General features: G+C 42.2%; 2 protein-coding genes across 2 annotated transcripts; both read left to right on the forward strand.

Annotated features, from left to right (window-relative positions):
• Positions 1–156: 156 nt before the first annotated feature.
• LOC308387638 (palmitoyltransferase ZDHHC23-A-like) lies at positions 157–14,761 on the forward strand. Its single transcript, XM_080867813.1, has 5 exons — positions 157–368; positions 1,453–1,580; positions 11,069–11,698; positions 13,463–13,630; positions 13,828–14,761. The coding sequence occupies exons 2-5, from the start codon at positions 1,462–1,464 to the stop codon at positions 14,099–14,101; spliced, it is 1,191 nt and encodes a 396-aa protein (XP_080723939.1). The 5' UTR covers positions 157–368; positions 1,453–1,461; the 3' UTR covers positions 14,102–14,761.
• Positions 14,762–17,321: 2,560 nt separating this feature from the next.
• On the forward strand, positions 17,322–18,813 carry LOC308387168 (lipocalin-like; the record flags this gene model as incomplete). Its single annotated transcript, XM_080867060.1, has 6 exons — positions 17,322–17,414; positions 17,806–17,945; positions 18,072–18,151; positions 18,256–18,369; positions 18,482–18,583; positions 18,690–18,813. The coding sequence occupies 6 exons, from the start codon at positions 17,322–17,324 to the stop codon at positions 18,749–18,751; spliced, it is 591 nt and encodes a 196-aa protein (XP_080723186.1). The 3' UTR covers positions 18,752–18,813.
• Positions 18,814–24,846: the final 6,033 nt, after the last annotated feature.

Below are 24,846 nucleotides of genomic sequence, written 5' to 3' on the forward strand. Positions count from 1 at the left end.
AGATGCAACACAATATCAAGCTACTTGTCAGGACTTCAAGTTGCCTTCTGTTGGGACGCTTCCACCATGGGAATGCAAGAAATGAAAACCATCTCACTGCACTGATTCGGTGTCGCCACAGCACCATCGGGGCAGGGACATGCCAATTTCCTTTTTCATCACAAATGACTGATGAGAAACTAGGCTGCGCTTTTCATTTTTTCCCCTTCAGTCACTTGCAGAAGGAGCCTGGTGACAAGGGGTCATCTTCTTAAGCATTTCTCTCCTCATTGTTTGCTGAGGATGGCGTAGCTCTCGTGTAGAAACTGTGAATTTTTTTTGAGCCAACGTAGCTTGCTGTTTTTGTGTTTTTGCATTGGAGACAAAAGGTAAGTCAACACAATAAATATTTTCTTTGTGAGTGTCCCTTATTAACAGTTAACACCTAGAAGTGTTAGATAGTGCTAATTAAGTAATTTCTGAATAATAATGATCTTTAGCAGACAAACTCAGATTGCAATAACTATTTTTGTCTTTAAAATTATTTTTTTCTGGAAATCCCTGTATAGCTATGTGTCAGATGCCACATAATAAGGTTATAACCACAGATACAAATCAGACTAATGTAATAACTCACACAGACAATAACTCAAAGACATCTCAGAGAGTTTAAGTCTTCGGTTTGCTGGCCCAGATAGTTTGTCCCTGCGGACACCGTGGCCTTGTTTCAACAAATTACATTAGAAGCTCTTGGGGACATAATAAGACTGAGAATACTCTGATTATGAAAATTATATATTTTTTTAAACAGGGATCTTTTAGAGTTACAAGTACAGGTCATGTACGCATTGCTATAATCCGTTTAATACTGTATTTGTTACTCTAATATATAATCTAAATATAAATGTGCTGTTACAGTATTAATAGCATCAACAAGTATGAACACAAATATGCTCTACGTGCTGTTCTACATTGCCAGGTGTCTTTTCTGGTATGTATATTGAGAGTAAAGAAATAGCCAGAGTACTTGGTCAATAAAGCTGATTCTGATTATATTTTTTGTTTTTACTTATCTTTCGCACTTGTTTATGCATATTTTTTGTAATAGGCGTTTAAAACTTTTTGTAATTTCTTGTATTAAAAATATAATCTTGAAAACGGATCCTAGATTTGTCAGCACTGTTGCTAATTCTCAAAAGCAACCTACTTAGAGCCCAGTAAGCTGGGGTGAGAGCTGTGTGTGTGTGAGCATGTTTGCTTTTCTCTGTGCACTGCAAGTTAATTGTGAGGTCTTTCAAGGCCACGTAAGGAAACAAGGAATCAATAAAGGGTCTTTGTTTGGATAGTTTTTATTGATCATGACACGATTACTTGCTTGTGTTTTTTAAGTCATGTATCATGCAAACGCAGCACGCTGTAACTGTGACATCTGTGGCATGCAATGACCTTTTTTTGTTAAATCTCCATCTTTAGCAGGCCATTATGCAATGGCAGAAGTTAAAGCCACCGGAGCCAGATGATCCTATTTGTTGCTGTGAATGCGATCTCTACCAGTACGGATGTTGCTGTGACTGCGAGGATCTGGATGAAGCCTTTAACAGGTATGAAGGTGTGAAGAAATGGGTGAATAAACTAATAATCAAGGAGTGTGTGCTGTATGTGTAGTACTGTTGTTAGAAAGCTACACAAGTAGCCGTTGTTTGTGGGCACTAAGAAAGGTTGGACACAAACCAGATACAAAGGAATCAGAAAATAGTGTGAGATTTTATGCTATTAGTTTATTGGCTTTCTAAAGAAAGCGAGAGGAGGTGATACCATTCTCATGTCTGTCAGTGAAACATGAAACGAATGCCAACAGCTGGATAACAAGCTTAGCTTTAAGACTGGAAATAGTCCACGCACCCACACTGGTTTACTGGCAATGTCTCGCGGCCGAGAAACAGATGAAGTTTCTTTCTTTCTTTTTCTTCTTCTTTGTTTTGCACAGATAAATAAGATCGAGATGAGCCTTAGCTGTGTTGGTAGGGAGTCTACTGACTTCTAATAAAATGAATCAAACTTTCAAAGAGAAAACCAAAGATGCAAATTTACCATATATTTATTGTGATACCTGAATTATTATATTATCATATTAAGTCTTGTAGCAGGATGCTGTTATTTTTTTATTTAGATTTTTGAATTATGTAAATTCTTAATAATTTGCCACTGTAACACACCCCAAGCAAGAGGGCGGCTGACAGATTATGTCTGGTTCTGAAAAAAACAGATAAATTATGAGATGGACGACAGGTAGTGTGTTTCCTCTCTCGCTTCTGCCAGATCTTTATTTAAACACATTCATGTGTTCACAACAGGTTGCAAAAACTTCTTAACATCTCTGTCTCACATTCCCAAAACCCAAAATCAGAATAAACTAAAATAGTATAATAATAGTATAAACAAAAATCTAAACAGTCATCTCTGTTGTTTGTTACTAAGAGCTATAAATCACACTTTTTTTCACACATCGTTTGATAAAGCAAACATTCCAGTATTGTACCATATACTAATGGCGTATCTGTGTAGTGGAAATCTCCACATCAACATTGCAGAGCGATCAGAATTATTATAGGTTATTACACTAACTTTAGACAATAACAGTGACAACATATCAAACTGTCTCTGCGAACACATTAACTCAAATATACAGGAGCCGTGGTGTACTTTTGTTACAAGAGGGTGCCTTAAGTTTAGAAAACAACAAAGCTAACAGCTACTCTAGGATGTGGCGAGCTAAGCTAGCTCCTACTCTCGATCGTAACACATTTCAATGAGCAAAACAGACGAATACAGATCCCAGCAAAACAAACTGCTGGTCAGGTTTTACCCTTATTTGGCATGTAAATTATGTGGACCACATGTGTGGCCTTATTACTTACTAACCTGAAAAAAACAGATAAATTATGAGATGGACGACAGGTAGTGTGTTTCCTCTCTCGCTTCTGCCAGATCTGAAGACGAGCAGTAGCGTCACACTAAACCATCTCACTGGGGCGGAAGTGCCCCCTTGTGGCGTAACTAGGGACCACACCACATGTTGGATCTCCAACAAAAATCACAAGATTAAGGCCCTTCCTTAACAAAACTACACCTAAAAGCTTATACAATGTACAAAAATTAAATCACATAATGTGACCACACATTACAGTGTGTCACACGCTCCCTGACAAAATAAGAATGGCTCCTGGCATTCAAACCTCAATTTTTCTCAAAAACATTGACACATACACTTATTCAATATAACAAAGGTGTGTATATGTAAGGTGTGTAAGCATATGAAAGGTGAGGTGTAAAGCATGTGGGTGTTGGAATATGATAAGGAACTGTCCATGGTGGCATGTAGGGTGAGGAGAGCGTTGCAACTGTAGGATGAGGCTGGTACGATGGTTCACCCAGTGTTTGGTATGTCAGCATCTGCCTTGGTTTCCTCTCCCTAGTCGACCTTCTCATGTCGCTAGTAGAACATCGTGGAGGGGTGCGTGCAGACAGTTCGTCCTCATTTGGAATTGACAGTTCATCATCTGCACTTTCTGATGGAACTGGGTCATGTAGTGAAAGCGCCTCTGGAAAGTTGTCTCCTAGACTGACTTGATCTTGGCTGACTGGCCGGCCAATACAGCTTTCTTCCCTGATGGGTACCTTCGCATGACTGTTTTCTTCACCGGAGGCTGGGTGGGGCTGTTCTGCAGTAGATATCCTATGGTAAGTCTTTCCTTTGATGGGCTCTCTTTCTTTTACAGGAAGCCTCAACCAGAATTTTCCAGTACTCTCTTCAGAGTCTGAGTCACTTGTTTCAGTCTGTTGCCTCCTCCTGCCTCTGTCCCCTGGCAGGTTGTTTGATTTTGTTTGTCTCTTTGGTGTAGGTTCAGGAATGTGCTGTGGGGCCTCAACTGGTAAGTCATTCACAAGTAGTAACAAGTTACGGTGAAGCACTCTAGTCTTATCCTTATCTCCTGCTTCTCGGTAGACGACATACACGGGGTTGTCAGCTACTTGTGCTTTGACTACGTAGATACTCTTTTCCCAGTATGACTTGAGTTTTCCAGGCCCACCTCTTTCACCAAGATTTCTAACGAGGACCCTGTCCCCAGGATGCAAGACGACACCCCTGAGTTTTTTGTCATAGTAGGATTTGCCTCGTGCGCTGGACAGTTTACTATTGTCACTGGCTATCTTGTACGCCTCAGTCATCTTTTCTGCCCACTTTTCAGCATAATGTTTGTGAGACACAGTTTTTTTCTCCCCAACCAGGCCAAACAACAAGTCTATTGGGAGACGGGGGTGATGCCCATACAACAGAAAGTAAGGGGAATACCCTGTTGACTCATGCCGCGTACAATTGTAAGCGTGCACTGTTTGCTGAAGGTGATCTTTCCAGCATTGCTTTTCTTTGTCGCCGAGTGTCCTAAGCATCTGCAAGAGAGTCCGATTAAATCTCTCGGCGGGATTACATTGGGGGTGATACGGTGTGGTCCTTGAGTGTCCAATTCCAGCTTTCTCTCTTAAAGTCCGAAAGAGCTCGTTTTCAAACTCACGACCCTGATCGTGATGCAGCCTGCCGGGATATCCAAAACGCTGGATGAAATCACCAAAGATGCGCTCAGCTGCTGTCTTGCCTGACTTATTTTTGGTCGGGTATGCTTGAGCAAACCTTGTAAAATGATCTACTACGACCAGGATATATTCATATCCACCTCGGCTGGGCTCTAGGTGCAGGTAATCTATGCATACAAGATCCAAAGGTGAGTTTGAAGTGATTGTGCCCATTGGGGCACGGACATGTCCAACCGGTTTTTTTTGTTTTATGCAGGGACACTTCCTTGTGACATAGTTTTCAACTTCCTGTTTCATAAATGGCCAGTAGAACCTCTCTCTAGCTAGGGCCAGTACTCGGTCAGTACCAATGTGTCCCATGTCGTCATGGAGGTATTTTAGTACCTTGGCCTTGTAAACTGCTGGGAGAACAAGTTGCTGTCTTTCAGTAGTACGTCGATACAAAAGTCCATTGTCAAGGCACAGTTTGCTCCATTCATGAAGCAATCTCCTTGCAGCTTTACCTACTGTTTGTCGTATCTCGTTTGTCATTACAGCATTTGTCTCTTTTAGCCGAATGATTTCTCCCACTGCTGGGTCTTCCCTTTGAGCCTTCACCAACTCCTCACTGCTTATGGTTGGAAGTGAAGTTGGGGGGTCTTGGTTCGTGTTAGCAGTAAGAGCCAGGATGGCGACCCAAGCTACATCCTGTTCCTGGGCTGCTTTGGCCCCACCCCATGTGGTTTGCACAACTTCATGAGAGAGCCCCTCAGTACATGCTGTCACGTACTTCTCAATGTCAAGGGGCATGCGGGACAACGTGTCAGCATCTATATTTACCTTTCCTGGTCTGTATTTTATCTCAAACCGGAAATCTGACAACTCCCCAACCCAGCGATGCCCAACAGCATTAAGCTTAGCAGTGCTCATTATGTAAGTCAGAGGGTTGTTGTCAGTATAGATGGTGAAGTGTGGGGCATAATAGAGGTAGTCTCTAAACTTTTCACACACCGCCCATTTAAGCGCCAGAAATTCTAATTTCCCACTGTGCAGGCAATAGTTTTTCTCGGCTGGAGACAGCGTTCTGGAGCCATACCCAATAACCCTTAGCTTACCATCTTGCTGCTGATAGAGTACAGCACCAAGGCCTTGCTCTGAGGCATCTGTGTGTAGCAAGAAAGGTAAGTGGAAGTCTGGGTAGGCCAGGACTGGAGGGTGGGTGAGCATGTCAATGAGTTGCTCCAGTGCCCCCTGGTGTTCACCAGTCCACACCACAGGAGTATTGGAAGACAGCTGACTGCCTTTGGTTTTCCTCTGGTGAGGTGGTGCTCGTGACATGTCAGACTTGGCTTGGAGAAGCTCATACACAGGCTTTGCGATACGTGAGAAGTCCTGAATATAGCTACGGTAGTAGCTGAGGAAGCCCAGGAGCCGCCTCACATCGCCAACAGTCTGCGGTGTTTTGGCCCTGAGTGACTGCACAGCCTCTAGATCCTTTGGGTCAATTTGCACACCCTCTGCTGATACAAGGCGACCCAAATATCTTACTTGTCTGCAAAAGAGTTCACACTTTTCAGGCCTTAGCTTCACACCGTGATGCTGAAGTGCTTTCAAAACTTTGCGGACGCCCTCAACATGCTCCTCAAAGGTTTTGGCATAGCAGAGGATGTCATCTAGGTAGGGAATGCAACATTCATCCCTAAATGCATCCAGCATCTCCTCCATACTCCTCTGAAAGGCTGCAGGCGCATTGGAGAGGCCGAAGGGTATTCTGACCCACTCATACAACCCCCAGGGAGTTACAAAGGCTGTGAGATGCCTTGAGCCCTCTGCCATAAATCCCTGGTGGTACGCCTTTCCTTGGTCAAGAATACTGAACCAGCAGTGGCCCCCCAGCGTATCGATCAGATCTTGGATACGGGGCAGTGGGTGCCTATCAGGTATGGTTTTCTGGTTTAGTAACCGGTAGTCGATGCACAGGCGTAATGTGCCATCCTTTTTGCGGACACATACAACAGGGGCAGCATAAGGAGATTTTGATTTGATTATCCAGCCCTTTGCTAGAAGGTCCTGGATATACTCCTTTACTTCGTTGAATAATGGCTTTGGAACTGAGCTGTAGGCTTTTTGCACAGGGATGTCATCTTTAAGATTTAGTGACAGCTCTAGGCTTGTAATACAGCCTATATCATTAGCATCCTTTGCAAAAGCAGCTGACTCCTCAAACAGCATTTTCTTTACAACTCCCTGCTGCTCCTCTGTGAGGTGATGTACATCAACGGGTGGATGCCACAATAGAGTGGAACAACTTGCAGTAGGTGGTGCAGTGGTAGGACTCTGAATCTCCAGGTCTCTGTTTGGGAGTGAGTCAGTCTCAACAATTTTCTTGATAGGCTGGATACTGCCAATCAAAGCTTTTCGAGGTAGAATAATGTCGTGTTTTGTCTGGTTTCCTAAAGGCAAATTTACATGTGGAGTTCTGCCCATCTGAACTTCTAAGAGGCCCTCACCCACATCTAGCTGTTGTAACTGTGGGCAATTTTCCTCAGGTTCGAACAGCACTAGTGGGTCGCCAGAGTCAAACTGTGGTGGTACTTTACATTTTACCCAGGTTACGCTACCAGCTGGGATGACTTTGTCTTTCGGACCTGTTCTCAGGCGCCCCTGAGCAGAAACAGGTTTTTTTGTCTGCACAAAATGGACAATAGTCTTTGCTGTGTCATCTGGGATGGACATTGCCCCACCTAGGAGGCGACTTAAAGTGGAAGCTAGCCTTTCTGGTTTTCCCTGAATCACTACTTCAACCACATTGAATCCCAAAAGTGGCATTTCTAAGGGCAACGAGCTCACCAGGAAGGGTACACTGACTGATAAATCTGGGTCCTCATTTCCTGGTAAGTTCAGGGTTATGATCACCCAGCCATCAAAGGGGATTAGCCCTCCATTGACCGCATACACTTCCAGTGTCTTTTTATCCTCCATGAGCTCAATTAGCTCAGTCAGGGGGCGAACGTCAAGATCAGGTAAGTACTTGTCTCTCCAATGGCGGTCTATTATGCTGACTTGGGCCCCAGTGTCCAAGAGAGCACTGACTGCGAGGCCATTGAGAATACACTTAGTCAAAGCTTTCCTACCTATTAATTTGGCAACAGGTTCATTGGTAGGCATCGTGTCTTTTAGGGGGTCAGCAGCAGTTCTCTCACGGCTATGCTTTTTGTTAACAGCAGCTGTTTCAATAGTTGTTTTGAAACTACTGTTCCCCGTCACCTTGTGGGTGGTGTCTGTTTCAGCTCCCCTGTCTGTGAATTGGGACTTGGGAAGGACTCCGGTTACTGTTTGTCCCCCCACAGCAACCGGTTCACGTTTCCCTGCTGCTTAGGGTTTTTTAGGCAACCCACAGCTCTGTGTCCCTGTTCGCCACAAGAGAAGCAGTGTTTACAATCTTGTAACCCCTCCTGCACACATTTTGGACAACCATAACGGCTTCCTCTTCTGGTTGCTTGTGGCTTGGGGGGTAGACAGCTGTATGACTGGCTCCTCTCCACTTTCTCTGCTAGGGTGTCTACTAATTTGGTGAGCACATCTATTTTCTCTGCAAGCTTCTGTACTTCATCTGATTTAGCTCTATGCTCTGTCATGTCTTTCTTTATATTTGCCTGCTTAACCTGTTCTCCCTCAACCTGTAGACTATGTGCAGCAGCTTGTCTTGAGCGTTGTGTTGACCCCAAACGCCTTTGTCGTTCACTTTCATCACTTGTTACCCTCATGACATGCTTTAGGATTGTCTCATCTGTAACTGTGTTGTCTGAAAGTAAAGGTTTAAGCTCCCTGCGAATATCGTTGTACTTGTGTCCTATTCCCTGATACACTGTGTGTAGGAAGACATCTTGTACTGTATCTGGGCTATACCTGATATCAGTCCCTGGCTGTTTTGACCCAAACAATATTCTTTGCTTCAGTCCAATAACACGGTAGAGGAACTGCTGAGGGGTTTCATGCTCATTTTGTTTGGCACACATTAGTTCTTGGAATAGTTCTGTGCTATTCCTCTCACCTAAGTGCGACTGGAGGAACCCCTTGAGCTCAGCCACAGTCATGTCTTCTTTATTGACCAGCATGTCCTTGAAATCTCCTGGCTTTATTATCCTTAGCACACCTCTCACGATCTCAGACTCAGTGAGATTGTCCTTTATCCCCTCCTCTATCTGTCTGCAAACACTGTTAAAGCTTATATCGGATGAGTGGTCTCCAATTTGGCCTCCTTGAACTTTGAATTCACGGCGATGGATGTAGGACAGATCCTTCAATGATACTACTTGTTCGGGTCCTCTGTGTCTGGAAACGTCCATCTGTGTCTCAGAGTGATGTGGGACTGAGAGTGTAGGTTGTGCTGTAGCTTGAGGTGTGGGAATGTGCATCAGCCTACCAAGCTTTCGGCTCAAATCCTCATAGTCTAACAGCATCTTTTGGACATTCTCTGGTGAAACGTCACAACTGAGTTCATTAGTTGTCTCAGTGATTAGCTTGGCGTTTGCTGTTACAGGAGTGGTTACATTTGTTACATCAGAAAATAGTACATCAGTGTTAGCTGGTTGGGCTGATGCAGTAGGTGGGACAGTGATAAGTGGGGACATTGGCTTTGTATTTACACTTGACCCAGCAGGTAAAATTACACTACTTTGAGACTGAACAACCTCATCGACAACATCTTTTAGGGCTAGTAGTTCTCCCATGCCCCTATCCTCAGCATCTAATAAGTTCTTACTGTACATAAAGGCGTGGATGTACTCGAAACATCCCTCTGCGTCTCCGCTGGAAAGCTCTGCAGCATCTTTGCCTGGAGCAGGGCTGACTGTAGAAGCAATCTGGAAAAGTTCGTTTGATGACAGCGACAGTAGGCTTTTCCTGATGTCCCATACCAGGCTTTTCCTCTCCTGGTCTGCCATGACGACGTCTTCCCCAGTCTCTCGCAGTAGGTTGCTTTTGGGTCCAGCCCTCTTCCTCACTTGGTCTCAGCTTGTCTCACACAGACAGCTCACTTTGGGGCAGCCGGCATCACGCTGTCAGCTTTACCAGCACGAGGTGTTGTAGGTTGTGGGATTAGCTCATGGCAATGTGGAGAGCCAATCCCGGACGAGCCCCCAAGAATCTGTAACACACCCCAAGCAAGAGGGCGGCTGACAGATTATGTCTGGTTCTGAAAAAAACAGATAAATTATGAGATGGACGACAGGTAGTGTGTTTCCTCTCTCGCTTCTGCCAGATCTTTATTTAAACACATTCATGTGTTCACAACAGGTTGCAAAAACTTCTTAACATCTCTGTCTCACATTCCCAAAACCCAAAATCAGAATAAACTAAAATAGTATAATAATAGTATAAACAAAAATCTAAACAGTCATCTCTGTTGTTTGTTACTAAGAGCTATAAATCACACTTTTTTTCACACATCGTTTGATAAAGCAAACATTCCAGTATTGTACCATATACTAATGGCGTATCTGTGTAGTGGAAATCTCCACATCAACATTGCAGAGCGATCAGAATTATTATAGGTTATTACACTAACTTTAGACAATAACAGTGACAACATATCAAACTGTCTCTGCGAACACATTAACTCAAATATACAGGAGCCGTGGTGTACTTTTGTTACAAGAGGGTGCCTTAAGTTTAGAAAACAACAAAGCTAACAGCTACTCTAGGATGTGGCGAGCTAAGCTAGCTCCTACTCTCGATCGTAACACATTTCAATGAGCAAAACAGACGAATACAGATCCCAGCAAAACAAACTGCTGGTCAGGTTTTACCCTTATTTGGCATGTAAATTATGTGGACCACATGTGTGGCCTTATTACTTACTAACCTGAAAAAAACAGATAAATTATGAGATGGACGACAGGTAGTGTGTTTCCTCTCTCGCTTCTGCCAGATCTGAAGACGAGCAGTAGCGTCACACTAAACCATCTCACTGGGGCGGAAGTGCCCCCTTGTGGCGTAACTAGGGACCACACCACATGTTGGATCTCCAACAAAAATCACAAGATTAAGGCCCTTCCTTAACAAAACTACACCTAAAAGCTTATACAATGTACAAAAATTAAATCACATAATGTGACCACACATTACAGTGTGTCACACCACAAACAATTAACTTTACTTCCTAAAATGTGCCAAAATTCACAATGAGAGAGAAAAGGAGGGCACATATAATTCTTTCTTTCTTTTTTTATTCCTTTTTTATTTGGCAGGCCCCTCTTATCGGTTAGAGCGGCTCTAAAAGTTTTCTCTGAGATTACCTGAGAATGCAAAAGTCATATCTTATCTTTCCTATTATTCTAGAGTCAAAGCAAACTATCGTGTATGTCTCAAACCTGAAAAAGCCAACTATGAAATCATTTTACCTTGCATGCAGCTCAAGAACTTGAAAATAAATTCCATCAGTGAAAAGGGAAATGATTAGACACATGAATAAACATTTGTCTAATTATAACTCTATGACCACTGTTCTCTGTAGGTGGCTGAAAGTACCATCTAAAAGTACATTTCAGTCTCCTGTATTTGGTGCCATGGCTGAAAATCTGGAAATTTCCCTGATCCCAGCCCTGCTGATGCTGCCTCTCCTGCTGAAGGTTGCAGCGTTGCACTACCTGCTGGGTATAACCGTCCTGACAGCTCTGCCTGGCCTGGTGCTGTGGTACTACTATGCAACGCACCGAAAGAAGAGACGCACCCTCTTCTTCCTCACCCTCGCATTGTACTCTCTGGCCTACATGTATTACCTCTTCATCACAGAGATTTTACCGCGTGGGGACGTCAGCCAGCTGCAGATGTGCACCGTGACCTCTGGGATGATCTTCACTATAGTCTCTCTTATTCACACCAAGAAAGGCCCAGGATTTGTGACTGCTGCCATTCACAACTCTCACAGTCAGGAGGATAAAAAGGAGTCCACACAAGTAAATAATGGATCTCTCCAATCAGCAGCCTCTCCCTCAGGGACACCAGCAGAGCTGCAAACCCCAAAGGAGGGCCTCGGAGCAAAGTGGAGCAGGTGTCCTTTGTGCAAAATAATGCGACCACCGCGGGCTGGTCATTGTCGAACCTGTGGCTCATGTGTCCAGCGTTTGGACCACCATTGTATCTGGTGGGTCTGACTTCACGTCATGTTTATATATTTCCTTTGTAAGCAAAGCATTGTGTGTTTAATATTCAGTTCAGTTTGGGTTTATTCAGTTGCCTCAAGGTGTTTTATACTGTAAGGTAGAGATTCTCTCGAAAAACCCTCATAATCAAATGGTCCCTGCTGAGTAAGCACTATGCAATGGTGGGAAAGAAAAACTCCCATCTAAGAGAAGGAAACCCCTGGCAAATCGGGCCCGGGGGCACAGACATCTGTCATGACTGGCTGTGGGGGTATTGGAAAACAAGAGAAAAGGGAAAAAAGAGGGTACATGGAGCCCGGAAAAGCCACAGACTAAGGGAAAGATAAAGCAAAAATGACTTTTTCATCCCTGTCGGTACTGTCACTGCACTGTTTTTTGGAATAATGGAGGCAGGTAAGGAATTTATAGAATAACATGATGATAATTAATTACAATAGCCCAGCCAAGAAGTAATGAATGTATGAACTAGTTTTGTGGCATCATTCTGAGACTGTATGGTTCTAATTGTATATATTAATGTGCACATGAAAAAAAGTGTTACTATACATTTGTTTCATATGCGCATTGAAGGACACATCCTGGTCAAAAACAACTTCCAGGCTTCTCATAGTGTTGCTGAAGGCCCTGATAATGCCATCCAGAGTAAGTGTCTGGTTAACATCATGTTTCTAAGATTTATTAGGGCCAAGTGCATAACCTCAGTTTTATCTGAATTTAGTTTTAGAAAATTACAGGACATCCACGTCTTTATGTCTTAAACTATTAGTTTCATTTTTAGGCTGTCTGGCAGCATAATTGGTGGTCATGGTGGCCATTCTGCTGAAATAAACAACGAAATTAAAATGAGCTGTTGAATTTGTGGGTCCACACCTCTTGTGTTGTAATTAGATTAGGGGAACAAACCTGAGCAGAAGCTTGGACCAGGGGGACGTCACATTCACAGCTGATCAGCAGATGAGAACTGAACTCTCTTTTACATTTCCCCACACTAGAAAAAAATAGTTTAATTTTACTGTTAGATCATAATTTAGTAAGCACATGATGGGCCTCATCAGGCCATAAACACATCACATGTCATCAAGTTTTCCATAATCAGTTCCTTTTGACAGATTTTGATAAACGTACTCCAAAACTCATGCAGATGGATTTAGATTTTCCTATTAATATTATTATTTTGGGGACATCTACAAATTAGATTTTTTTTCTGCCACACTGAAAGTCCTCTTGCAGAGTGCTCTGCCAAGAGGAAAAACGAATGGGCACTCCAAAATGCTCACGCTCACTCACACACATCCACAGAAATCCAGACGGCAGGGAAGACCGGCAGGGAATCTAGAAGGCCTGTACACAGAGAAAAATAACGTTAGGAGGAAACTCTAGGTGATCACAAGGAATACTTTCAAAGGCTAGGCTACACTGACGCTAGGTAATGTGACGATCCAGCGAGGAAGCAGCCTCTCTTGCCATCTTAAGTAGTCTGCCAGGATCAGTGTGAATGAGCCACAGGTGTGTGTTCAGGGCGGGTTCAGAGGCGGGGAATCAAGGTCCAGTTCCGCCCTGGTGGGAGAGGCGAAGACAAAAAACACACACACCACGACCTCTGCAGATCTTGAGAACCATGACACTTCTAAACTAAATAAAATCTGTAAATGTAGCAGTTCTGTCATTTTATATACAGCATGATAGTGAGATACACATGTAACCTGGTCTCTCTGGTGTTGTGTGTCCCTGTTGAGATGTTGTAGGATAAACAGCTGTGTAGGACAGGCAAACCATCGCAGTTTCCTGCTGACCCTCTCTGTGTTTGTGTTGACCTCTCTGTACGGGATCAGTTTGGTGCTTTGCAGCCTCTGTCCTCATCAGTATCTAATGACAGCGCTCTTCTACTGCCCAGGCGTCTACACTCAGTCTAGGTACAGCACTCTATATGTTTTTTTTTTCTGCTGCAGCCTTGAAATTGAATCACTTTAATCATTAAATAATTATTTCAATTCATCAATGACAATTTTAATTACTGTTTTTGGTGTGTTTTTCTTGAATTTGTCCTGCCAGTATGAGAAGAAAAGGTGGGTTATGTTGCAGTAATGATTTGTTCTCTTTACTTTTACAGCACAGCACTTTGCTTTACCTGTGCGTGGTACAGCAGCATTGTCGCAGGTGGACTGCTTTACCTCTTGGTGGCACAAGTTCTCAATATCAGCTTTAACGTGACAGAGCGAGAGGCTCAGCTGGCTCTGAGGAACAAAACGGGCCAGAGCCGCCTGTGGGGACTCGTTGTTGACACAGGAGAGTATTCTCGTGGCTTCTATCAGAACTGGGTTGAGTTCCTCACCATGACAGATGCTTCAGCTTCTCCTCGGTCCAGCCTTACTGACTTGGTCTAGTTGTACTTAATGCACTCGGTGACATCGTGGTAATACACTGTTCGTGCTGCATGCATGAAGAATTCGATTTCTTTTTTTTTTTCAATACATTCCAGGACTGCGGTACTAATAGGAACATGTTTTTAATGACTGTTTAAAGATGCATAGATGTGTTTGGGGTTTGGATTTTTAGCATCATTTTCTGTTGAAGCTTTTGACCTGGACACATGCAAGACAGTCTGTGGATTTTGTGCCTTTTATAAAATTTAATCGAAGACTGCAGACATTATAGCCTGCCTTTTTATACACGTGCAGAAAGTAAGAAGGAAATATGTTGTCTTTATAAAAAAAAAATAATCTCACTGCATGCAAGTCAAAAAAATCTAATAAACTTCAAAATGATACAAAAAAAACATTAAATGATTCTGGAGTTCAAATCAAAGAAGATAAACCAGAAACAAAACTGCCGGATTCAAGACTAGATAGCTGTCCTTTACTAATTTAATATCCAGTAGCAACGTGGTTTGGCCCTAAGATGGCATCAGAGGGAAAGCCAAAGAAAAGCAAATGGTCACTTTTGACCCGTTCTGCAGACATGCACTCAGTAAATACTGACACCACTGTACTGGTCAAGTTGGAAATTTAAAAAGAAACAAAGATATATTAAAACAATTAATAAGAAGGCAAGAAAAACGAGTTATAGAAGGATCTGCATCTGTGAGAAGAGGCCTAACTAATACAGAACAAAGAGGCTAGCTTAGCTCAGTGTAAGATGTTAAAATAATGTCTAAAATATGTTGCATGTGATGGTTAGAGCAAGAACAAAGTTCATCACCTTGGACACAATAAAATGTGCGTTTTGTGCCTTTCTTCTCTGCAGTGTGCTGCATTATTGTGTGTGTTTTTTAACGAATGTTTTTTGGTCATAACTGTCTCACGGTGCCTTCAACACTGATCTACAAATCTAAACACACATGCCAATCCTTTCTCTAATTATTCTGTTATAGATAATAATTTATGTAAACAGTTAAATCACTGTTCTCAGTCATATAGTGTGAATTGAAAATGAAACCCCATCTATTCTACTGTAATTTCTAGTCTCAATTTTCATTTCACACTGTTCACTAATTAGCATTATTTCTCATAATCCACATTTTGGGTGGAGCACATCAATAAATATTCTTATACCGATACATTTCTTCCATTTGAAGGCATATTTCATCCCTGTAACTTCAGTGCCAGCACTTTTAGCTTTTCCTCTGCTGCCACCCTCAGGCCACTCTGTGCTTAACATTAACAAAAACACCCAATAACATTAATATTAAGTCTGTTGCTCAGTCAGTTTGTGATGTGTATCGATGTCTTGATTCTAGGTTTAAGCAACCAGTCTCAGCAAGGGGTTAAAGTAAGTTTAAAAATACAGTTTCCTTAAAACAAATAGAAATCAAAGAGGGGGGGGGGATCTAATCACAAAGAAAAATATCTGTGTCCCTTCACAAAAGAGATGAGTTGGTGGGCTGGGGACAGTTGTGGTTGCTTCCTTAATGGCAGTCCTCCCACAGCTACCACTATGGGTTGAGTTGGTATCACACTTCATCCTCAGTCAGCACTGCCTTGAGATTTGGGCCACAGGAAACATGTCTGCACCCAGAAACACAAAGGAATGAAATGTGTTTGCTCCTTTCAGTCGGTTCACAGCATGTTTAAGACATTTGAGGGAAGTCATTATATCACTGGAAGACTTACCAATATTAAACCTATTCAGCCTTAAATGAGGGAACAAAAACACATAAAAGAAGATTGTGTTGGTGTGTCCATCACTAGTGCCAAGTGCACATAAAGAGATGAAAAAGGGGGATAAACAACATAATTTATGCATCATTTATAGCACTGTACAAAGTGTTAAAGTGAGGCGGAGCAGATGTCGATCAGTTGTCCATCAAAGTCTGGCATTTTAAAAATAGGATAATTTAAAATACAATTTTAAAAAATGTCAGCAAACAAACACAAACTAACGCTTACTCAAGACGACTAAATTAGGACAACTTCTTCATTGTGAGCATTTCCCAGGGAGAGAAAACAATGTGAGACACCTTCACTCAAAGTAGGCAACATCACCCACTGCCTACAATGCAGGCAACAGCAAATGGAGCTTTTGTATAGCACAGGAGTTACATTAACACCTCCTGCATCTTCCATGTGAAGTATGGGAAACTGCTGCAGCCTTCTCACAACCAAAGCATTCACAAAGTGATTTGTAATCCTTTGTAATCTTTGGGAATGATTTCATCCGGCAGCCAGCACGCTAACTTGCTGGGCTAGTGTTTCCCTAGCAGTCAGAGGTTACCAGGGGGTCACTGACTGGCATCTGGCCTAAATGCAACAGTAATTAGGTCACAAGAAGGTAACCCTTATGTTTTAACCAAATTACCAGAAGGCCACAATCTGTGGGTAGTGATCAAACAAGCAAGTTCACTCTGGACCCAGATAGATGGTGGATGGATGGTGTGACACTTTCATTCTTGTCACATAAAAGGTTGTTAGAAGAACCATTGATTACCTTTTGTAGTGAACAAGAACAGATCAAACTTTGAGATTCTTCATCACTCAACAGCAGTGGAAAAAAGATTCCACAAATGTATTTACTTATTATTGTTAGCTTATCCAGGGAATCATTTCAGGTTACTACACAGGGAAGCGTGATTAGGAATCCAGTTTGCGAGCCATGTGTTTTGTCTGTGCGCGTTACTGTCACATCTGCTGACAGCTACATTTGATTCTGTGGTCTCAGTCGCAGAAAGCGCTGGAGTTTAGCCTTGTTTACCACTGTGGATTCAGTGTACTTTGTTTCAAAACAGATTTTTTTTTGTCTCCACTCAAGCTGAAATTTAATTACTACTTTATTTGCTTTCCAATTCTCTGACATCCCAGCTGATTTGTTATTCAAATTTTTGATTTGTTTTTGTGTGTTTCTCCTGCCAGCTGTTTGCTATATACCTCTCATATGGTTCACTGAATTCTGCCTTTGCATGGTTGTGAAACCATGCATGCAGGTTCATGTGGTGAACCCATCCCCGAACCCGGGTTTTGTCTAGGTGTGTGTGTGTGTGCGCTGGCCTCGAGGGAAGAGGTAATCTCCCTCGGCTATATAAAGGAAGTCAGGCAGAACCTCAACAGCACACTTCCAGATCTTCATCCACACTCTCCCACATCATCATTTCTTCACTCATCATCAGCAGCCATGCATTTACTTCTCACTCTGCTGGGAGCTGTGCTCTCCTCTCTGATGGTTTCTTCTGAAGTCCAACCTCAGGCAGACTTCAATGTACAGGCGGTAAGACAAATGGCTACATTAGTATGTTTTATTTTACAATATTTATTTCTATGATCATTGTATTTATTTAATTCCCTATATCGTTTGTAAGTCCAGCAGCAATGCATGTTCAACTTGCTTATATGGTTTTGGCTTTTCACTTTTTGACTTTTGTGTTTCATGCTGTGATAAATCTTTTGTTCACTGCCTTCATAAACAAAAGCAATGTAGCTGTCTTCAAAAACAAAGAAAAAGAAGAAGGCGCACATGAAGTGTTTTTTTCCCCTCTGTCTTCCAAAGCTTACGCGAGTTATTAAAACACACTTTTTTGTAAAGGTGATCACAGAAAGTGTTTCAAAAACGCTTCAGTAAAGTTTTCAACTCCCGATGCTTTCCTCTTGTGTGCCCACAGATGGCAGGTAAGTGGTACCTGATTGGAATTGCCACTGATGCCCAGTGGTTTGTCAGTCACAGAGCCAGCATGAAGATGGGCACGGCCATGATTACCCCAACTGCTGACGGGGATCTGGAGATGTCATATTCCAGTCTTAGGTAAGTGTGAGGGCATGAGGACAATGGACATTTAAATAAATAGGAATATATATCTATATATCTGTATATAAATATATATGAAAGACAACATGTGAAAGAATTAATGTTTTAGTGATCTCTTTGCAGCCCTAATGGCTCGTGTTGGAGAATGAACAATCTGGCCAAAAAAACTGAGATACCGGGAAAGTTCACATACACAAGTCGGCGTGAGTGCACCCACACACAGAAGCACGATTTAACGATCTAGTACATTTGCCTTTTCTGCTTTCATAATTTCATGACCCCTTTTCTGCTGCATTCCCTTTGTCAGGCTGGGGGTATCTCAGTGACTTGCGCATGGTCGACGTGAAGTATGACGAGTATGCCCTGATTCATTCCATCAAAACAAAGGGGAAAGAAAGCTATGTTGTTAACAAACTATATGGTAATATGGCATTTATCTCTGATTCTACACTCTGCTCAATCCATTTTAACCTGTTCTGCTGGTCGGTAAAGCTATACCTGCTGCAGCAGATTTACATCATCTGTTTTCACAGGGCGTGGTGTGGACCTCAGCGCTGAGGTGCAAGAGAAGTTCATTCAGTTCTCCCTGCAAAGCAGCATCCAGCCTGAAAATATTGTCATCCTTCCCAAAAACGGTACTTTTACCTCTGAGATGTTTTATTTAAAATAACTGCAATCAAGAGTGATGTTATGCACTGATCACTTTTCCATTTTCTTTCCCTTTTCCTCTCTATAGAGCAGTGCCCAGCTGCCTAACCTTGTGTCCAGGTGATCATCTCACCGAGGAGCTTTCACTGTTCTGAAAATCTCACGTCGATGACCTGAGACAGTTTGCTTTTTACTTTACTATCTCTGCTCTTTCGTTATTAAGAGAGCTCATAATATCACAAAATTATATTCATCACTTTGCATTTATCCACCTGCTGTTATAACCACAGAATTAAAAAGTATGAAATGGCTAAAATCTTTTGATTTACTCAATTTTTAAACTAATACTTTGAATTACATCCATAACAGCACAGCTAAAACCTTCTTTTTATCAAGTCTTTGTATCTACACACTTTGCAAAGATTTAGATACAAAAAATAATAGAAGAACCTGTGAATTAAAAAAATATAAAATATACATAATCACAGAAGATGACCAAAACAATGCACCAGTGTTCTGAATTTGTATCTACAAACATGCAAGTTTCCCTTTCTACAGGCAAAAGTACGTAAGTAAGTCGAGAAAACAAGGAGTTCAGCCCTTAATTTTAAAACAGCAGCAGCAGATATACTGTTCATCTTTCATTTAGACGAGACAAAGCAACAGGGGTGACAGACTTTGACCATTTTGTCACAGCACACAGAGTTTATTTGAATCCAAACAAAACACCCACCAAGTCCGAAGTAGATCAGATGAACTGTCGACCAGACAGACTGACAGACAAACATACAGATTGCTTGAGCCATTAGTGCGACAAAACTTCATATATTTGTTTTCCAGGATTAAAGATCTATTATAACTGGCACGGAATGCAGGCAGGAGAAATCATTAACAGCAAAACACGTTACTAGTACATCTCCTCAGCCTAGTGGTGTCATGGTCTCAAAGCTGTGCAGTAGATAAAAGAATCTGAGGGATGATACAAAGGTGACCAAAGTTACTGTAACAGTTGGTGAAATGTTAGTATTTGACCACTAGGCGGAGCTCTTGTAATGATAATGTAACTAACTCTTTTTATTTTGTATGTTTTATTTTTGTGTTGAGCATGTTAACATTTTCCTTTTTTGCCTACCGGATTGGTGTACAGTTAATTTGATACATGGAAAATAGCCGGTTAATTTTGTAAATATAAGGTAAGGGCAGAGGTCACTTCCTGTTTTGGAAAAAAGTCAGAGAAGCTGCGCATGGTGACGGTCTAGCCGTGTAAAAGTCAAGCTAAGAAAGAAGAAATAAGCCCTAAGTTCCAGTTACACCGGTTTGTCTACTTGCAGGCCAAAGTGGTATGTTTGTTTATATTTTGTGAATTTTATATTGTAATATGTTTTAATGCTGAAATATAATTTTCTTGTACATTTGTATTCACCAGTTCTACGGTGTACCTGTACGTTAAGAGAAGCACAGTAAACATCAGTAAAGAAGAACTCTCGTGTCTCTCGTGTATGTGTACAAGCCGGCATAGTAGAACACTCCACTGCTCCGGAGAAGGCAACGAGATGGTTGGACCGACGCTACTAGCAAGAGACGCTACTAGCAAGAGAAGTTACTAGCAAGAGAAGTATCACATGCTCCAGCAAATGCATTGAATACGTAAAGAAGCAAGCTAACAAGTGAAAGATAGTCAAGCAAGCACAAAAGTCCGTGTCTTGGAAGTAACAAAGCACTTGTAAATTGTTATCAAGCCTCAGTTCCATTTGAAATTCAAAGTGACCTTTCATATTAAGGAGCAGCTAAAATCAAGATTTATCAAGTAAATGTTAAAGTCAAGTGAAAATACTATTAAGACAACATGGCAGATGAAAATGAAGATGCAATACAGCCCACTGAAGAAGTAAGTGCTGAGGATAATTTTCAAAATGATGAAAGTAAAGAGCAGACAAATGGAGAAGAAACTCCACAGTGCTCAGTATTTACTGAAGGCACACAGTCAGAAAGCTTACGCAGAAGCCAGCGCACACGCACTCTCACTGAAAAGGGACAATCCTTACAAGAAGCCAAGTTAAATGACTTGACAAACAATTTTGAGCGAGTTTACAAGAAGTGGAAATACCACATAAACTTATTTAAAAGAATGGTGAAGAGTAAAGACATTGAGTTAATACCTGAAGCTGTAAGTGTTATAGACACTAGTATGACTGACATCTGTAACATTCATGATGAGATCAGAAAAATACAAAGTCCTGATATTGAAATGCGCAGAAGATGTGATGTGTGCATGGCTATCAGTGAAACTGCCAGAGCAAAGGCTCGGTGCCTTTTAGAAGAAGATGGTGATCCAAATAGTATACCCTGGCCTGATTCAGAGTCCGTGTATGACAGCAGTTCATCCAGTGCTTCTTCAAGGATCACATATAAGTCAAGGTCTATCTCTGGGATGTCAAAGCAATCATATCTGGTCACACTACAACAAAGACAAGAAGCTGCAGCTGATGTAGCAGCTACAGAAGAAGTCATTAAAATAATGAAAACACAGCATCAGTGTGAGGAAGAAATCAGAGAACTTTAAGTTGAGGATGCAAGGAAAAGAGCTCAATTTCTAACTGAGAGCACCTCAATAAAGACAAGGTTAGATGAAAAGAGAAAGGAAGTGGAACTTTTGAGAGAATTGCAAAAGTGTAATGCAGCACAAGCAAGATTGAAAGTGTATGCTGAAAGTGTGAATAGTGAGGATGAAGACAAATCTCCTGTTCATTCCCAAGTAAGACAAGATAGTTCCGTCCCGCAACCAAGCTTTCCATATGTGAACTCGAAACCATTCATCCCATCTCAAGTTAGAGCTCCGCAACAAATTGCACCTCTCCGAGCCTCTGTCCCTCAAACAGCAATTCGTAGTGCAAATGAAACGCCCTCCACTGATCTTGTAAGGATGCTCGCTGAAGCTATCACTGCAAACAGAATCCCAATCCCAGAGCCTCCAGTCTTCACAGGTGATCCACTGCAGTATAATGACTGGAAGTTGTCTTTTCAAACATTAGTTGACCGCAAGAATCTGCCAATTCAAGAAAAGCTATTCTTCCTGAGAAAGTATGTTGGAGGTTCAGCGAAGAAGGCTATTGAAGGACATTTTCTGGTTGGAACAGACACCGCTTATCATGCTGCCTGGGAGATACTCAACGACAGGTTTGGAGATCCCTTTGTGATAGGCAAATCATATCGTGACAAGATTCAGTCATGGCCAAAAATTAACAACAAAGACACTAAAGATCTATGTGAGTTTGCAGATTTTCTAAGCAGTGTTGAGTCAGCCATACCTTATGTTCAAGGTTTACAAGTTTTGCATGACTGCGTGGAAAATCAGAGGATAGCTGCAAAGCTGCCTGATTGGCTAAGTGCACGGTGGAACAGAACGGTGACAGAGTTTCAAGATGAACACAGAATGTTCCCAGATTTTAGTCATTTTGTCAAATTCCTGAATAAAGAAGCAAGAATTGCATGTAATCCTATCACTTCTCTGCCTGCAATAAAGCCGACTGAACAAGACAAGCATGCATTCAAAGACAAGCCCAAAAGAAACTACATGCTGAATGCTAAGTCACTTAGTACAAGCTCTAGTGAAAGGACAAATGTCACATGTCTCTTTTGTAAGAAACCTGGTCACACGCTTCAGAAATGTCGCAAGATAATGGACAAGTCAGTTGAAGAGAGAGTAAAGTTTGTGCAGTCTGAAAAACTGTGCTTTGGTTGCCTCAAGACTGGTCATAACTCTAAGAACTGCACTTCCAGAAGTGTGTGTGACAAATGCCAAAAGCCTCACCCAACTTGTCTACATCAAGACAGAGAGAAAAGAGACAAGGAACAAAGAAAGAATAGCCAACAACAATTTAAGGCTAACCAGGAAACAGAGGTTTCTGAAGTACAAGAGCAAGTATCTAACCAAGTTACATCCAACAGAGTTGTGCAACAAAAGTCAAAAGGTTGTACTTCCTCAGTTGTCCCAGTTTATGTATCCACTGTGGATGAACCAGAGAATGAAAAGTTGGTGTATGTTTTGCTCGATACTCAAAGTGACACCACTTTCATCTTGAAAGACACAGCTCAGTCGCTCAACGCCATGTTAGAGCCAGTTAAACTCAAGATTTCCACTATAACGTCCAAAACAAAAGTTGTTTCAAGCAGCAAGTTAAAGGACTTACAAGTAAGAGGCATTTACTCTGAAACGAGAATCAAACTACCAACAAGCTATACCAGAGACTACATTCCTGCTAACAGATCACATATTCCCACAAACAAAACAGCAGAGAACTGGTCACATTTGAAACATTTATCAAAGGAGATGGCTCCCAAGCTTGATTGTGAAGTTGGACTACTGATCGGATATAACTGTCCTCAAGCATTGCTCCCTCTAGCGGTGGTCAGTGGTGATCGAGACCAGCCATTTGCACAGAAATCTCTGCTTGGCTGGAGCATCATTGGCTACAGTGACTCTGAAGGTGATTGTGAAGATGAAATAGGAGTAAGCCATCGTGTTATTGTTAGACAAGTCTTGCCAGCTGTAGGACCAGCTCACAAGCTCAAAACGGAAGTTCACTTTGTAAGCAGAAACAAAGTCAAAGAAATACTTACTCCAGCCGAGATACTTAATGTGCTAGAGATGGACTTTGTTGAAAAAAGTGTTGAAGAAGAGTCAATGTCACAAGAAGATCTACTGTTTCTAGCCAAAGTAAAAGAAGGCATAAAACAAAGGCAAGATGGCCACTTTGAAATGCCACTACCCTTCAGACAAGAAAGACCTGACTTGCCAAACAACAAACTTTGTGCAGAACACAGACTGAAGTGTTTAGAAAGGCGTCTCAGAAAAGACGAGCGCTACTACAAGGACTACGTGACTTTCATGCAAGACATCATAAAGAGAGGTGACGCAGAGAAAGTGCCAGAGGCTGAGCTAAATAATCAACCAGCATGGTACATTCCTCACCATGGCGTCTACCATCCGCAGAAGCCAAATAAGATCCGCGTCGTCTTTGATTGCTCTGCAAGGTTCCAGAATACATCGCTCAACGAGCATCTCCTGTCAGGACCTGACCTCACAAATACTCTTGTTGGAGTTCTGTGTCGTTTCAGGAAAGGACGTGTAGCTGTCATGTGTGACGTGGAGCGCATGTTTCACCAGTTTCATGTTGCCCCAAAAGATCAAGATTACCTCCGATTCCTATGGTGGGAGGATGGTAACATGGAAAAGTCCACATCAGTGTTTCGCATGAGAGTCCACTTGTTTGGTGCAGCATCTTCACCAGGATGCGCAAACTTTGGATTCAAGCATGTCGCTGCGCAAGGTGAAAATAAGTTCAGTGAAGCCACGGTGAAGTTCATGCAACGCAACTTCTACGTGGACGACGGTTTGGTGAGTGTGGATTCAGTGCAAGAAGCTATTCAACTTGTAAAGGAAGCTAGAGAACTGTGTGCCACCGGTAAGCTGCACCTGCACAAGTTCATTAGCAACAGCAAGGAAGTGATTGCTGCTATCCCAAAGGAAGAATGTGTAGCAGGAGCAACTGATCTGGATCTGGCACTAGGAGAGCCAAAGATAGAAAGAGCCTTAGGGGTCCAATGGTGTGTAAGCTCAGACACCTTTCAATTCAGGGTGATTGTAAAGAATAACCCCTTCACTAGAAGAGGAGTGCTCTCGACAGTGGCCTCAATATTCGACCCACTTGGATTCGTCGCTCCGTTCATTTTAGTTGGTAAGAAACTCCTCCAAAGAATGTGTCAGGAAAAGCTGGACTGGGACGAGCCGCTTCCAGAAGATCTCAAGCCTCAATGGGAAGCTTGGCTCAGAGACCTCCAGAACCTGTCCTCCATAAAGATATCACGTTGTTATGTCCCATCAACATCTGACCAAGTGAAGCAGTATGAGTTACACAGCTTTTCTGATGCCAGTGTAACCGGTTATGGTGTGTGCTCATACTTGAGAACAGTGACCAAGTTTGGAGAAGTACAGTGCACTCTTGTGATGGGTAAAGCAAGAGTCGCTCCTACTAAAGTGACAACCATCCCAAGATTGGAGCTTTCTGCGGCTGTAGTAGCTACGAGAGCAGCTGACTTTCTAAAGAGAGAATTGGAGATCCAAAATATTCAGGTGTACTACTGGACTGATTCCAAAGTTGTCCTTGGTTATATTAACAACGACGCAAGGCGCTTTCATGTATTCGTTGCTAACAGAATACAGAGAATCAGATCAAGTACAGAACCAAGT

This window comes from Rhamphochromis sp. 'chilingali', assembly GCF_963969265.1.
Source record: "Rhamphochromis sp. 'chilingali' genome assembly, chromosome: 19".
Taxonomy (NCBI): domain Eukaryota; kingdom Metazoa; phylum Chordata; class Actinopteri; order Cichliformes; family Cichlidae; genus Rhamphochromis; species Rhamphochromis sp. 'chilingali'.